Source organism: Dreissena polymorpha, chromosome 14 (assembly GCF_020536995.1).
Source record: "Dreissena polymorpha isolate Duluth1 chromosome 14, UMN_Dpol_1.0, whole genome shotgun sequence".
Taxonomy (NCBI): domain Eukaryota; kingdom Metazoa; phylum Mollusca; class Bivalvia; order Myida; family Dreissenidae; genus Dreissena; species Dreissena polymorpha.
This window is the reverse complement of record NC_068368.1, coordinates 74,093,599-74,110,705: the sequence shown is the minus strand read 5'-3', so window position 1 is coordinate 74,110,705 and position 17,107 is coordinate 74,093,599. Positions and strand designations below refer to the sequence as shown.

Below are 17,107 nucleotides of genomic sequence, written 5' to 3'. Positions count from 1 at the left end.
GATCATCATCACAAATATTGTTTCGGAATTTGTTTAAGCGACGATCTGGGACTATTCCGTGTCTTATCATAATGCTACTGCAACTAAGGGAACATTTTGGTGGCTGGTCGGAATCGCAAATCATCTTCGAGTTAAAAAATATGTTTTCGAGCTTATGCTGTCATAATCTGTTCAAAGAAAATAAAACTTAAGAAGCCTCCTAGGAAGGCTTCGGATGTTACAGATACAATATAGACAGGTTCCAGATCATTTCGAACGATTGCCGATTTTTGCGACACCGTCCCGAATGAAATATTCGTAGTACTTTTTTTATTTTCTGATGCCGAATTGTCTTAAAGCAGATCAGGAATCAAAGTCAAAGAAGGTTGCAGAATGATTAAAAATGTTAAAACGGAATAGTGCCAGGTCGACGCAAAGAGACACTGAAAAAAACATCCCGATTTTTTGCCCTGCGCTCTCCTAAAATATTCGGGGGCCTGGTGGAAGGCAGGTGTTAAAGGCCTGAATGAGAACAGAATATTACTTTCTTTGTATCTTAATTAAAGTTGCAACATGGTCTTAGACGGTTGTATGCATAACTGAAGTATTTGATACTCTAATTTTTCCACAAATAAATAAGTAAGCATATTAATCAATGTAAACGGAAGGCGAAACAAATATTGCGCTTCTGTTTCCCGCATCCGACTCGTTTGTTTCTGTATCTTCATTGACATGTATTTAAAGGGAGCGAACATGAAATCCGCATATAATTCCATTGTTCTTCTTTTTTTTCAATGCTTATATACGTATGGAACGGACATCAAAGGGCGGGAGGGGGGCAGTGCGCACCCAGCGCCCTCCTCTTCTGGATCTGCTAGGGATTAATTATTGTGGCAGGCTTTCTTAACGTGCTTTTTCCACACAAAAAACAAGTCGTGCACATTTTGAAGTTAACAAATAACGCCGTTTTCGTATAAGGTACTGATAAGACTGAGAGGGATATTAGAAGCATTACATCAAGCCTACTGACGCTAGCGTTGTTGTTAACAACCTTCTGAAAAGAGACGTTTTCGAAAGAACAACACGTGGGGGAGTTTGTGTAGTTGGTGGTTTTGTGATTACAGTAGTTCTGCTGTTTCAAAGATGTTCTCCAATACCAGGCAATACTTCGTCGCTAAAAACCACAACAAATCCTCAATACCAATCGGTGAACCTGGTATATGGGTTATATCGGAAAGGTAAGTTACAATACATTTTACAGAATATATATATGTACCGGTCAATGTATGTGTTACTTTACGCACACGCCATAAATAATTGGGCCGTGCTCTGTGAAAACCTGGTTTAGTGCATGTGCGTAAAGTATGGTCTCTGATTAGCCTGTGCAATCCATACAGACATATCAGGAACGATACTCTCCATTTTTATAGATTTGTTGTTCGTATAAACCCAGCACATGCTACTATTGTACTCTTTACATATGCATATTACGTGGTTTTGCAGAGACCGGCTAAATTGAGCCGCGGTCTGAGAAAACTGGGCTTCATGCATGTGCGTAAAGTGTCGTCCCAGATTAGCTTGTGCAATCCGCACAGGCTTCTCAGGGACGGCACTTTCCGCTATTATGGTATTTTAAGTTTCAAAGAAATCCCTCCTTACCGAAAATCATGTTTAGGCGGAAAGTGTCGTCCCTGATTAGCGGACTGCACCCGCTAATCTTGGATGACACTTTACGCACATGCATTAAGCCCAGTTTTCTCAGAACAAGGCTCAATTACATTCGGCGTAAGTCTTAAGGCTGCGATCGAAGGCTCCCTGGTTCGATTCCTTCTTTAGGAGCGTTCTTAAGATCAACCAACATACTGAGTACTGGCTAGGCTCATGAAACGGACGTGGGCGCCTTTATTTGTTATCATTTTTAAAATAATAATTTGCTTAAGTTTACGAGTACGTCAAATAAAGCTGGATATCCTTCACAATCGCACCATCTGTTCGCGCTTCTTATTTTAGCCGCCATAAATATATTTTTTTGTTTAAACTCATAAAAATAATCATTGTAATATACACGTGTAAACGGTTTATGTTTTATTGTCTTATTTTCATGATTTATTCTACAAAACCAAACCTTATTAAAACAAAATCTCCCGATTGCGTTGCCTTCAGTAGCAACAGTAATGTAGGTTAACACAAGATCGCGGACCACAACAATTGAAAGCAAGTCATACTGGCATCAAGTTAAATTGTTTCCACTTAAATGTTTTACTTAATATATGCATTGCTGTTGTTTATCCTGATAAATTTTATTTTTTTATATGTTTTCATAAGTTACCTTTTAAACGTGTAAAAAGTACCGGTATTGAACTTTATGTGAGACGCACGCATACAACCTTATAACAATAGATGGGTCACGAGTTCGGTGTATGAAAACAGCATTACCGGTATATCTATCACACGGAGGACTCCGGATATAATCGATGATGAAGTCACGATTGCGTTATAATTAGCGTTTTCAAAGCGATCATTTGATAATCACCCAACACATATACAATTCAATTCAATTCATATGTATACTGAATTTAAATAATGCTTTATGAATATACATGTGAACATGTAGACATACGAAGAAATGTTCCGGTAATAGCAAATACCGGTAGTGACATGTCAGATACTCGAACAGGACAGACATTCTTGTTCTTATCCACTTCTGTTATCATACATCATCGCCTCGGTGGTTTAAGGGCTATCCGAACCACACACTTACCTCAACATTAATTACAAACCAAACGTACATTTCAATCAAATGTGTCTTATTCTGATAAATTTGGGCGAAATGCAAGTGTGTAAAGTAATCGTCCCAGATTAGCCTGTGCAGTTCACACAGGCTAATCAGGGACGACACTTTCCGCTTAAACTAGATTTTCGGTAAAAAAGGGACTTCCTTTAAACGAAAAATACTATTAAAGCAGAAAGTGTCGTCCCTGATTAGCCTGTGCGGACTTTACATGCTAATCTGGGACGACACTTTACGCACATGCATTTTGCCCAATTTTCACAGAACACGACACAAATGTACGTCTGCAGATAGAAAAGAATGAATTCGAAACCGTGCTTTAATCATCGCATAATGCACACGTAATTATAGTGTACTTGCGTCGCAAGCATCGAACGTCTATTAAAAACATTAAAGAGTAGGATTTCACGAAAGAAGTATAAACGTATAAAGTAAATATTGTTACGGTACCGAACCCTGAAAGGTCACAGGGATAGATCAGCACATTTTAAGGTAGTAGTGAAGACTCGGCGATGACCTGTACATAAACTCGGACATACACCATGTACACACACTGTCACTCGATTGGTCATTGTCGGCTCGGGTACTGCTTGCATGCACGCCTGGTACTCTTAAGTATACTTAAATGTACCCCGGGCACTCAAAAATATACTACCACGTACCCAGCCAATTAAGACTACGCCCGAGTTTTATTCCCGGCTAAAACCCGATGTCGTAAAACGCGCTACACTCTTAAGTATACTTAAATGTACCCCGGGCACGCAAAAATATACTAGCACGTACCCAGCCAATTAAGACTACGCCCGAGTTTTATTCCCGCCTAAAACCCGATGTCGTAAAACGCGCTACGGAATACGAAACACAATTCTCTCTGGAATTTTTTTTCCCTCAAAATGCTTTTTTGAACAAGAGTTTCGATATTATAGAGAACATTTTACCGAATATTGACATAAATACAACCAAAATAATTTGAAGAAAGCCAACAACGACAAATTTAGCGTTAGAATTTCCGAGTACGTATCAGTATATGTTCCATAACCGGTTTACATTTAAGTTTACCTAAGAGTCAGTACCCATTGTACATTTACGTAGTACCCGAGCCGACAATGACCAATCGAGCCACACTGTCACGGTACCGAACTTAACCGTGATTGGTCACACGGTAGAGCACTCGCCTTGTAAGCGGGAGGTCCCGAGTTCGCGTCCCTGCCTGTATGCACACTTTTCACCACCCGGCGACAGTATGAATCATCTTTTAAAAAATACACTTTCAGATTAGATATTTATCTTCAGAAAATTTAACAAAATAGGCGTACGAAAATATGTGTACGAAATCTTGTATTAAATATAGTTCAAGCTAGCCTCGTTTGTAAGTTTCTTGCCTTTATTAATTATCGTTGAGTACATTTTTGCCTGTTTCATTTTCTTTTTTATTTTGGCTCCTAGCATCGTCATGGTCTACTAAATCGCGTTTTGAACCGGGAACCAAATTATAAAAAAGTCAAATGTAAACATGAAGTGTTGAAACTCGTGTTGTTAAAAAGCACTCATAGATTGTGAGTATGACATAGTGTTGTAGACGGCTAGAAAATGAAGAATTCGCCACGCATAGAAGTTGATGGCGAAGAAATTGAGTTGTATGATGGATCTTTTGAGTCAGAGCTTCGTCATAGCAAACGGCGTTTCTACTTAAGTCGTCTGGATAAAACAGATGTGAATGAAAGGTATAGATTTGACTGTTATTGATTGACGTTTTAAGTAAATCGATAGAGTTGAATAAGGATTAGTCATACTTAAAGGAGCGGTAGTGTAAGAGGAAAATAAATCACAATCAAATGTTTCTCATCAACACATTGTTTTTTTCCGGTCTTTTCTCCCCTGGACGTTTCTCCCCTGGTCTTTTCTCCTCCCAAACCCTAGTCTTTTCTCCTCCCAACATTTTTTTTTATTATCTGTATATTTAGGTAGGAGAAAATGAAGTGATTGAAGAATGGTTAATGAAGGAGCATTTTAGTATATATATATATATATATTAATCAGTGAGTAGTGTTATTTTTTATTATATTTTGTTGTAAGTCTATAAGACTATGAAATAAATAGTAATATAGCGACATATTATTTTAAGTTGATTTAAACTAATTAAATAAACATTGATTGTTAATTATTCTTGAATATTTATGAAATGATCAAAAGATGTTGTTTTTCACACCTCCCACGGAGTGTATATTGACAGGAGATGAATCGAGTATTTGACCCTTACTTTAGTAAATTCAATCTTATGCAAAAACTATTCATCCGATTTTATTGGTTTATACGTTATCTTGTTGCTCATTAATTCCTCTTTCAAAAAAATATAACGTTTAGTATATTCCTGTTGTTATTAATGGATTTATAGCGAGTTAAACACAAGAAATACAAATTTTATGTTTTACCACCGCGCGTTTTAACGTGTCGTGGCTATCGATCTTTTACGATTAGCGTACAGCGAAGCGCCGAGGTTATACATTTTGATGTACCCACTCACGTCTTTTGTTAAATTATAGTTTCATTTCTCGGCCGATTTTGACAAATTATATATCATTAGAAAGCTTACGTTACGCAGTAAACAGATATATCAATATATATTAAGTTTTTCTTCTGATTTCGACAGCCCGGCGAGTTATAACTTTAACTTTTGCAAATATCATACCGTTTTGGAGTTTTAGAATCTAGATTTACGGTTGACATGTTCGTACTTAATACCAATTTGTAGCGTTTATATTTGGAGTTCAGTTTTAAAAATTACATCTTGCTTAGGAGAAAAGAATTCTGTATACGATAGAAAAAAATTTTGTTTAAAAACCAAAGTAATTAAGGAATGAAGGCGGGAAAATGTAGCGCGCGTTCCTAACGCACTGAACTGATGCTACGGTCTTGGCGATTATGCTTTTGTTTAGAAATCGGCCATTGAATTTCTTTTGCCATCTTATTATATTTTTTATGGAATATATTGTAGTATTTTGTTCACGAAACATATCAATAAAGCTTATTATAAATGAATCTTAATAAATTAACGATTTCAGCTCTTGTTTATAACACAGAAAGGTTGTAAAATTTATGATGAAACAGCGTATATAGCGGACCCTCTCGATATTATTCGGCTTTGCATGCATACTTGAAATAAAATGGGTGTCAAAAACATTCATCGTTTGCTGTTTATTATCAACAAGGTAATTATGTATAATTATTTGAAATGTTATTTACCTTAAATTGTCAATTTATTAAAGATTCTTGAAAATCACGGTCCGTGTTACGCGGGTCATTTCGTATTTTGACATCAGGGCATCATGTCCAACTATTGAAAATCAGATTTTTTCACCGGGACGATGACGGCTTGGATTTAGACAGGCAGACAGATAGTTTATTCAGACTTAAACAACAGTACATCGTCTTCAACTCAAATATATAAATTATTTTTAGACGAATTGTTAGGTGATTACACATATAGCAGTGATGATTCTGAGAATGTTGCCATGTTTCTTATCCGTGTATTCTAGAGTCCATGGTTTGAGCATTTTTATCGCGGTGTTCAAAAAAAGATATCTCAATAATCTTGTTTATTGATAGATCTGTGGTTTTATTGCCCCTGTGTTCAGCACAAACCAATTATCTCGTTATGATCAGATACTGTGCCGACCAATACTAAATAACACTATGGTGTCATACGCCACAGCAGGGACCTATACTTGTATATTGGTCCCTAACCACAGGTGGCAATGTCTGGTCAGATTACACTTTTTATGATACCTCCATGTCTTCTCGTGGTATTAGTGGTCATTTCTTGGAGTAATGTAACGCCCAATACTCAATTTTGCGTTTATGAGATATGTAGCGTATTGAAAACATTTATAGTCATCTGCCCATACAGATTGCCATAAACTAAATACTGTATAGATGTCAGCCAGCTAAATCACAATAATTATAAGTGCTTAATACCTATACATGTACATTTTAAACATTTAAAAAATCTAATACTTAACATTTAACATATTTAGCGGGTACCGGTAAAAAAACTCCGTCATTTCGTAGTCCTATAAAGAGTGTATGAATAATCTTTCCGAAAAATACAAATAATACAGTGTTTTAATTTAGAATTCTATATATTTATAACTCTGTTAACTTATAAAGATATTTCAATATACATGCATAGACAGTTGACCGTGATTTTCAAGAATCTTTAAATAATTTTAATTAATTTATAATTTATGGTTAATAACCTTTCATATAATTTTACATAATTACCTTTTGATAATAAACAACAAACGATGAATGTTTTGACACCCATTATATTTGAAGTATGCAAAGCCGAAAAATATCAAGAGGGTCCGCTATACATTTGTATACGCTGTTTCATCATAAAATTAACACCCTTTCTGTGTTATAATCAAGAGCTGAAATCGTAAATTTATTAAGCTTCATTAATACTTAGCTTTATGGATATGTCTCTAGAACAAAATATTTCAATATATTTCATAAAAAATATAATAATCATGGCAAAGGAAATTCAATGGCCGGTATCTAAACAAAAGCATAATCGCCAAGACCGTAGCATCAGTTCAGAGCGTTAGGAACGCGCGCTACATTTTCCCGCCTTCATTCCTTAATTACTTTAGTTTTTAAACAATTTTTTTTTCTATCGTATACAGAATTCTATTCTCCTAAGCAAGATGTTATTTTTAAAACTGAACTCCAAATATAAACGCTACAAATCGGTATAAAGTACGAACATGTCAACCGTAAATCTAGATTCTAAAACTCCAAAACGGTATGTTATTTGCAAAAGTTAAAGTTATAACTCGCCGGGCTGCCGAAATCAGAAGAAAAACTCAATAGATAATGATATATCTGAAAACTACGTTACGTTAGCTTTCTAATGATATATAATTTGTCAAAATCGGCCTAGAAATGAAACTATAATTTAACAAAATACGTGAGTGAGTACATCAAATTTATAACCTCGGCGCTTCGATAAAAGATCGATAGTTACGACACGGTCACGTGACTTAGACACGACAAGATATTTGGCGTAACGGTCCCGTTTCTTATCCGTGTAATCTAGAATCCGTGCACCTCCTTAATATGCTTATATATACTTCAGACTGATTGAACTGTTTGATGTCTAGTTATTAAAGACACAATTTAATTAAATTATCACATGTATGATTGATCTGGAACATTGTTGGTTGATAATTAAATAATATAAAAAGGGTACAAATATTTAAAATTTCATTAACTGTTTTACAAAACTAAAAATTGTTTTTTATGTATACCATAATATTATGAGTAAAAATTGATGATTTGAAATAAAATAAAATAATTAGTAATTGTGTTGTGTTTATGTTTAAAATATATTTAAACTTTCATTAAATGTTTTTCAAAACTGTCTGTCATTCATTCATTGTGTGTCCCAAAATTTTAATCTTGGTTAAAGTTTGATAACTTTTGCAATATTGAAGATAGCAACTTCATATTTGGCATGCATGTGTATCTCACAGAGCTGCACATTTTGAGTGGTGAAAAGTCAAGGTTAAGGTCATCCTTCAAGGTCAAAGGTCAAATATCATTGTATTTTTCTTTCCTAAAACTTTAACCTTCATTAAAGTTTGGTCATAACTTTTTGAATATTGAAGATAGCAACTTGATATTTGGCATGCATGTGTATCTCATGGAGCTGCACATTTTGAGTGGTGAAAGGTCAAGGTCATCCTTCAAGGTCAAAGATCAAATTTATGGTTTCAAAGCGGCGCAATAGGGGGCATTGTGTTTCTGACAAACACATCTCTTGTTTCTTTTAGAAAGTATGTATTAAATAGTTGCTTATTTTAATTAATGCTCAAGTTAAATAAATGTGTATAATATGTTAGTATAAAAAGTTGTGCCAGGGATACATTGAATATTGCAGGATAATGAATCATAAGTTGCATTACAACCATTATAAATAAAATGTGCACACATCTGACAACATTTGTTTTCCTGCTAATATAGATGTGATAACAATAAATTTGAAGTTATAACATGGGGTTGTGTATTGTTATTCAAATTACGATAACCATAACTTTTTGTGTCACTATGCAAATACACTACGCGACCCGTGATTTTTGGCGCGATTCTCGCATCACCGCAATCGATGCAACGTGACAAATCGCTGTGATTCTGAGCGACAAGAAAATTTGGGTGATGTCCCAGCGACTCCACGGTGGCCGTCGCGCGATTTATCTCACTGTTACGCAATCAGTGCGAATCACCGCAAATCACCGCGAACCGCCGTGGTTCACTTTTTTAAGCGATTTATGTTGAGGGTTACACTTACATGTACATGTACATGTGTAACATATATGTATACACTTACATTATACATTGCAATAATAAAGCTTTTGTTGTTGTTGTATACAATGAGCGTATTAGCTAAAATACTCCCGTTCCAACATGAATTTGATGAAGACATGCCGGAAGCTTTAACGGCTGCAAATTAATATAACAGCGCAGAATGATCATGCAATAATTATTGAACATAACATGTAAACATTATTTAACTTATTGCATTAGAAGAATGTTTATTAAAACTTACAAGCAATTATATTCCAGGCCCGAATACACTACCACTGTTCAAATTCCATATTCTTGCCATATAGCACTGTGTAAATTGAACGTTGCATAGTGTTTCGTCATTGGTCGGTTATAAATACCTTGTTTCTCTATACATGGTACATTGTATTTGATTTAGAGGAAACTAATAATTTGGTAATCTATGAAGAATATGATATAAGTTTTCCATTTAAACTTTGATCTTGCTGTGTGTGTTTATTGACGTTATTAATTATGTTAGACTTATTTCTGCATTTCATTTAGAATTATAACGTGTAGCCCTTTTGTTAACAGTGTTTAGCAAAATATTCGTGCCTTAAGACACGGAAAATTGTTTAAGTGACACTTTCATTTAAAGATAAAATGTTATCGGTAGATTATGTCTAATTATTTGGACTAAATTATGCTATACTTATTTATTTTCTGTTTCAGGCTCCAATGTGGATAACTTGTGTTACTCGCGTTACTTTCCGAGCGTTGTACATACATTCACAATGCTTGATATGCCGCAATTACATTACTGTTTTATTTTTATGCTCCCCCAAAAAATTTTGGGGGGAGCATATAGTCGCCGCTTCGTCTGTCTGTCCGTGTGTCAGTGCTTGTGTTCGTCCGTGCACAATTTTTGTCCAGGCTATTGCTCAGCAACTAATGACCGGAATTCAATGAAACTTTATGGGAAACTTCACTACCAAGAGGAGATGTGCATATTATCAGCGGGTTCTGGTCGAATTATTTTTCACAGAGTTATGGCCCTTTGAAATTTTCCATTAACTGAACATATAGTGCAATTCTTGTCCGGGCTATTTCTCAGCAACTAATGACCAGAATTCAATGAACCTTTATGGGAAGCTTCACTACCAAGAGGAGATGTGCAGATTTTTTTCCCCACTTTTTGGGAAGATAGCCCATGGCTTTGGAATTGGGAATTTTATCGGCATTTTCATGAAATTGGGCAAATAAATTCATTAGCCTTTTTTTCCACATGAAAAGTCCACTGATTAGGGAAATACTAAATTTGATATAACTCTTTATAATCATTCAAATTAAAAGAACAAAATCATATAATACTTTGTTAGATGTAATTGAATTAAAATTGAGATAAAAAACGCATGAGACTTCTTTCTAAAAAAAAAAAAAAAAAAAAATTTATATTTTTTTTTGGAAATTGGGAATTTTTTGCCACATTTTGGGAAAAAAGTATACTTTTTGGGATTGGGAACATAGTCGAATTTTGGCTATAAAATCGGGCCAATAAAAACCCTGATGTGTATATTATTAGCGGGTTATGGTCAGATGATTTTTCACAGAGTTATGGCCCTTTGAAATTTTCCATTAACTGTACATATAGTGCAATTCTTGTCCGGGCTATTTCTCAGCAACTAATGACCGGAATTCAATGAAACTTAATGGGAAGCTTCACTACCAAGAGGAGATGTGCATATTATCAGCGGGTTCTGGTCGGATGATTTTTTCACAGAGTTATGGCCCTTTAAAATTTTATATAAAAAATTCTTGTCCCCCCAACTAATGTGCCCTCAAGACGTTTCCTTTTATTTGAATATATAGTGCAATATTGTGACAAAAAAACCTTTGGGGAGCATCACCCGTCTCCGACGGTTTCTTGTTAAGTAAATGTTATTATGGCATCGTGTAATATAATATGTTGTTATTACATTATTGCCTATATATTAAAGCCATTAAACATTGTCTTTGTTTTGCTGAAAAAAACCCCGAGTATATCAACGTAGCACTTAGCGTTCGCAGAGTTCAATAAATTTGATGATGATGTATAATGTACATGCATTTCTCTGGGTTTCACGCCATAAACAGAAAAAATCTCAACATTTGATTATTTATTGTGTACTGTCCAGCGGGTGATAGTGTTTGTTCTAGTGTCTAATTGGCACTCTTTGTACGTGTACAAACTGTGAAAACATATGACAATCACAGAAACAACAGGATGGCCCTGCCAATTAAGTGCGAGAATGGATTTAAGGGCATTGACAAAAAATAACAGTTTGCATATATTTTTCGGCGTTTACTCAGATGGTCTCTCACAACAAAAAACCTATAGAAGTCAATGTATTATGTTTTACTTCTATCAGTAACGATAAGGATGCGGCGTGTTTAATTTGAAATGAATTTAGAAGAAAAATCAAATTGTTGGCGATATAATTGTGTTAAAAAATACCAAAGAAACATTTAACCGAAATCAACAGAATTCAATGTTCTCTGCGCTACACAGTTTGTATTAAAAAATCAATACTTGCACGCTCGTAAACCTTGACCTTGTACATTGCCGCATAATTTTCGCGCTCTTTTGTCGGGAAACATGATGACTATATTGGAAGCATTTGTAAACGTCGTGTTAACATTAAAACATCGGAAGTGTGTTTTGGATTATAAATTATTATTCTCATTTGGGAATGTAACGGAACATTTATACTTATGGTATATTTGTTTTGAATTAAATATTAATTTGTTTCAACGCTTTACGTGTCGAAAAAATGTTTTGATAATATTATGCATTAATAACACAATTTCCAGGAGGATAACGTTTTTTACATAAAGGCGTATGACGCAATAAAACGTTTTTTTGTAAGATTGTTTTGCACTCAATCTAAATTTAAATTTGCTTGTCCAATGAAAGCTGTGTCCCACATTATGCACTGTACTCTTTACACTTCTGAAAAATGGCGTAGTCATATGCTTGTGTTAATGAAATTCTCAAACATATTTACCGACATAAATGTTTATGATTTTTTTTTCTTAAGTGATGTTGTAATTATGTTGGATTATTGGATAATTGTGAACATTAGAAAAGTGTTATGTATACAGTTATCGATACGATTCAGTTTATATGCATGAATTGGCGAATCATCGATGTCACCGATATCCATGTGATCACGGCGAATTGCGGCGAATCACCACAAAATAAAGGGAATCAGCGGGAAGATTATATTGCTCTAGCGCGACAGCGGAGTGACGAATCATGTGAAATCGCAGAGATTTTCCACTCAAAAAGCAAACTGTCTGCCTTGACTCCGCGAATTAGGCAAAAAATCACCGGTCGCGTAGTGTATTCATGTGAATATATAACAGTAAAAATAAATTAAACCTAGTAATGAGTTGAGTTCTTTATCAGGTCCATGCTTCATGAAAGAGATATTTTTCTGATTAACCCTACAGGGTTGAAATTTGAACGAGTTTTACTTGCAAAAACCATATTTTAAAGTCACTATTAATTATTTGTGTTACATAGTTGTATTTAATTTTGGTTGACTTTGTGGTTATGTATGTCATTGTTTTGTCTTTGTTAACACATCTTTTCTGATGTAATTTGGTTGGAAATATGGGAAAAAAACCATCACTTTATCATGTTATAATTTTATGCAAAACAGTATTATTAATTACATATTATATTGAGCATGACCATGAACTGGTAACAAGTGGTCAGGTCATTAGTGCAGGCTCAAATCTCCATCAGGACTTTGCCTTCTTTCAAGATTGACATGATATACACTAGTTATTATTGTCTTGTTGCTGCAGGCTTTACAATCGCCATCATCATATCCTGTGCTAAGTGTTTTGACATACACTTCTAGATGATATGGAAATGATTACAAATGCATGAATACATTTATTGAAATTATGCATTCTGATTACAGTTGTCAAATTATTATGATATTAAAATCATTTTCAATAACTCTTTCAGTGCAGGAACCGAATTTTGAAGGCCTGTGCAAACAGTTTGGATCCAGATGATCAGGATCCAAACTGTTTGCTATTCTGATAGTATTCTTTGAAAAAAATTGAAGAAAATGCTAATTTTAGAAATTTAGCAGACAACATTTTAGCAGACGACAAATTTCCCAGCATGCAAAGGGTTAACTCAATACACAGTGTGTGTTTTTTCACCATCATTTTCATTAACTCAATACACAGTGTGTGTTTTTTCACCATCATTTTCATTAACTCAATACTCAGTGTGTGTTTTTTCACCATCATTTTCATTAACTCAATACACAGTGTGTGTTTTTTCACCATCATTTTCATTAACTCAATACACAGTGTGTGTTTTTTCACCATCATTTTCATTAACTCAATACATAGTGTGTGTTTTTTCACCATCATTTTCATTAACTCAATACACAGTGTGTGTTTTTTCACCATTTTGGGAATAGGGCCAATACATCGCGTTGTTTTGACAAAAAATGGTAAATTAGTATTGTTGTTGTTTTACTTACAAATGCTGTAAACTTGAAAAAGTGTTGTCAATATTATGTTTCCTATGGTTCAACTTATACAGCTGGATGGGAACTAAATATTGAGATTAAAAAACAAACAAAAAAACCTTTCATTGGGGCTTTGTATCTGTAGGTTCCCCTTAGGAAAGATATATACTTTTTTTCTTCATTTGTGAATGAAACTGAATGCAGGCCCTTATTTGAAAGAAAAAAACACTGATACATGTTACAATCATCCAGTTTTTTACTTAGGCCAATTGGTAATGGGCATGCGAGCAATACCCGTTATTCCCATTATCCTCATGCTTTGTGACAATGGGGTTTAATGATTGTGCATAAAGTGTCATCCCAGATTAGCCTGTGCAGTCTGCACAGGCTTATCAAGGAAGACACTTTCCGCATTAACTTGAGCTTTGCTCAGAAGAGACTTTCTTGAAATGAAAATATCATAAAAGCGGAAAGTGTCATCCCTTATTGGACTGCACAGGCTAATCTGGGACAACACTTTACGCACATGCATTAAACCCACTTTTTACAGAGCACGCTCATATAGATACGTGGATAATCAGCTGATAACAGCTAACATATTCAAGAGGTGCAGACAGAATTTCAATTGAAATCATATCTAACGACATATGTATGCAGACACTTCTGCAATATGGGAAAATCCTGTGTTCATTTTTAGTGGAACTACACTTATTTAAATGTCTTTTTCCTTATTCTACAGTATGAATTTTCCAATGATTTCACATCCATACAGCAAACAATAGTAAACTGTTATATGTGTTAATTGTGATCGCCATTGTAAGCGTTTCTGGTGAGTTATTGCGCAATGGCATGCATAAACTGCCTTGCCTGGTTTGTAATGTTACTTAATTAATGAGTGTTGTCAATTGTGCCCAAGAAATGTATATACGCTTGTAATAAATTATAACACACATCTTAAAGCTCATGGCGTCTTTGAGAATACTTCGTAGCAGTTGGCATTCATTAATTATACAGATTTGACAGTAATATATTTGTGAACGCAGTCAAACAAAGGATGTCATAATTTGTCATTAACAACACTTTCTTATAAATGCACATTGACTGTTTGATCTGGAGGGCTTTGTAGTTGTATATTTGTTTTTCAATTCTTTAATGTCATTTTCGTTGTCAAAATGTAATAATAATTATTGTGATTTTAAAAATGTATTTTAAATTTCATTAGCAAATGCTACATAAGTTATATAGTTGCACATTTATGGAGAAGCAAGATTAACAAAGAAGGGGATGACAATGTTGTTCTTATGTCAAGGGAAGTAATTCATTATTTTAAGACGTATTTCAATATGGAGTTGGCTCCCTTTCTCTAAATAAGCATACAAGGTTGCAGGGGCTTGTATATAATAAGAATGTAAATTGTATGTAATAAGAATGCAATACTGCTCCAGCAGCTGGAGTTTACTTCTTTATACAGTATTGTAACATTAATTTTTTTTCTGCACCCTATGTTTAGAATTCTTTGACCTGCAATAATTTAAACTGTTATAGTGGTTACTCAATGGACAGAAAGAAAGACTCCTAACAATTTGAGGTTATAAGATTAAAGGTCAAGGTCACAGTGGCATGAATTTGTTCCCCATTTAATTAGAATAACCTACCTAAAAAATTAATGTATTGAAAACTGTCTGCAAAAACGTCAGAGCCATGGCAGTTTATGGTGCAGTGCTTCTTTTATATTTTTTCATGGAAATCTACAAGAATGACATTGCAATGACGGTCCTTGTATATTTCAAGGACATCTACAAGAATGCCATTGCCATCACTGCCCTTGTATATTTAAGGAAGAGCTTCAAGATTGTCATTGCCATGAAAGCCCTTGTTGTATATTTTAAGGAGATCTACAAAAATTTCATTGCCATGAGAGCCCTTGTTGTATATTTTAGGAAGATCTACAAGAATGTGATTGACACAAGAGCCGTTGTTGTATATTTCAGGGAGATCTACAAGAATGTGATTGCCACAGAGCTTACAAGGGAGGCAAGCCTAGAGAGCATCACATCTGCGGGTGCCAGGCCAAGGTATGTCAGATACTTGAACAAATCTTTATTGAAATATGTGTCTTGTTCTGAGAAAACTGGGCATAATGCATGTGCGTAAAGTGTCTTCCCAGATTAGCCTGTGCAGTCCGCACAGGTTAATCAGGGATGACACTTTCCGCTTTATGGTATTTTTCGTTTAAAGGAAGTTCCTTCTTACCAAAAATCTTGTTAAGGCTGAAAGTGTCGCCCCTGATTAGCCTGTGCGGACTGAACAGGCTAATCTCGGACGACACTTTACGCACATGCATTATGCCCAGTTTTCTCAGAACGCTATCCGTATGTTTTTTAGCTCACCTGTCACAAAGTGACATGGTGAGCTTATGTGACTGTGTGATGTCTGGTGTCCGTATGTGTGTGTGTGCGTGCGTGTGTCCGTCAACAATTTGTTTGTGTAGACAGTAGAGGTCACAGTTTTCATCCAATCTCTATGAAATTTGGTCAGAATGTGTATCTTGATGAAATCTGGGTTGGGATTGTATTTGGGTCATCTAGGGTCAAAAACTAGGTCACTAGGTCAAAAACTAGGTCACTAGGTCAAATAATAGAAAAAACCTTGTATAGACAATAGAGGTCACAGTTTTCATCCAATTTTTATGAAATTTGGTTAGAATGTTTATCTTGATGAAATCTGGGTTGGGATTGTATTTGGGCCATCTGGGGTCAAAAACTGGGTCACTAGGTCAAGTAATAGAAAAACCTTGTGTAGACAATAGAGGTCACAGTTTTCATCCAATCTTTAAAAAAATTGATCAGAATGTTTATCTTGATGAAATCTGGGTTGGGATTGTATTTGGGTCACCTGGGGTCAAAAACTAGGTCACTAGCTCAAAAACTAGGTCAAATAATAGAAAAACCTTGTGTAGACACAGGTTTTTTTTGGCCCGCTTTTATAGCCGAAGTTCGGCTATGTTCCCAATACCAAAAAGTATTCTTTTTTTCCCAAAATGTGGCAACAAATTCCCAATTTCAAAAAAAAAAAAAAAAAAAAATTTTTTTTTTTTTAGAAAAAATTCTAAAGCGTATTTTATCTCAATTTCAATTTAATTACTTCTAACAAAGTATTATATGATTTTGTTCTTTTAATATGAATGATTATAAAGAGTTATATCAAAGTTAGTATTTCCCTAATCAGTGGACTTTTCATGTGGAAAAAAAGGCTAATGAATTAATTTTCCCAATTTCATGAAAATGCAGATAAAATTCCCAATTCCAAAGCCATGGGCTATCTTCCCAAAAAGTGGAAAAAAAACCCTGTGACAATAGAGGTCGCAGTTTTCATCCAATCTTTATGAAGTTTGGTCAGAGTGTTTATCTTGATGAAATCTGGGTTGGGATTGTATTTGGGTCATCTGAGGTCAAAAACTAGGTCACTAGGTTAA

At 34.8% G+C, this 17,107-nt stretch overlaps 1 protein-coding gene across 1 annotated transcript in view; it reads left to right on the top strand.

Annotated features, from left to right (window-relative positions):
• Positions 1-4,267: 4,267 nt before the first annotated feature.
• Positions 4,268-17,107, top strand: part of LOC127857485 (potassium channel subfamily T member 1-like) — a 125,817-nt gene continuing 112,977 nt past the window's right edge. The window contains exons 1-2 of the mRNA XM_052393880.1: positions 4,268-4,494; positions 15,624-15,707. Of these exons, the coding sequence (XP_052249840.1) occupies positions 4,361-4,494; positions 15,624-15,707 (218 nt within the window). The 5' untranslated portion in view covers positions 4,268-4,360. The remainder of the gene's footprint in view (positions 4,495-15,623; positions 15,708-17,107) is intronic.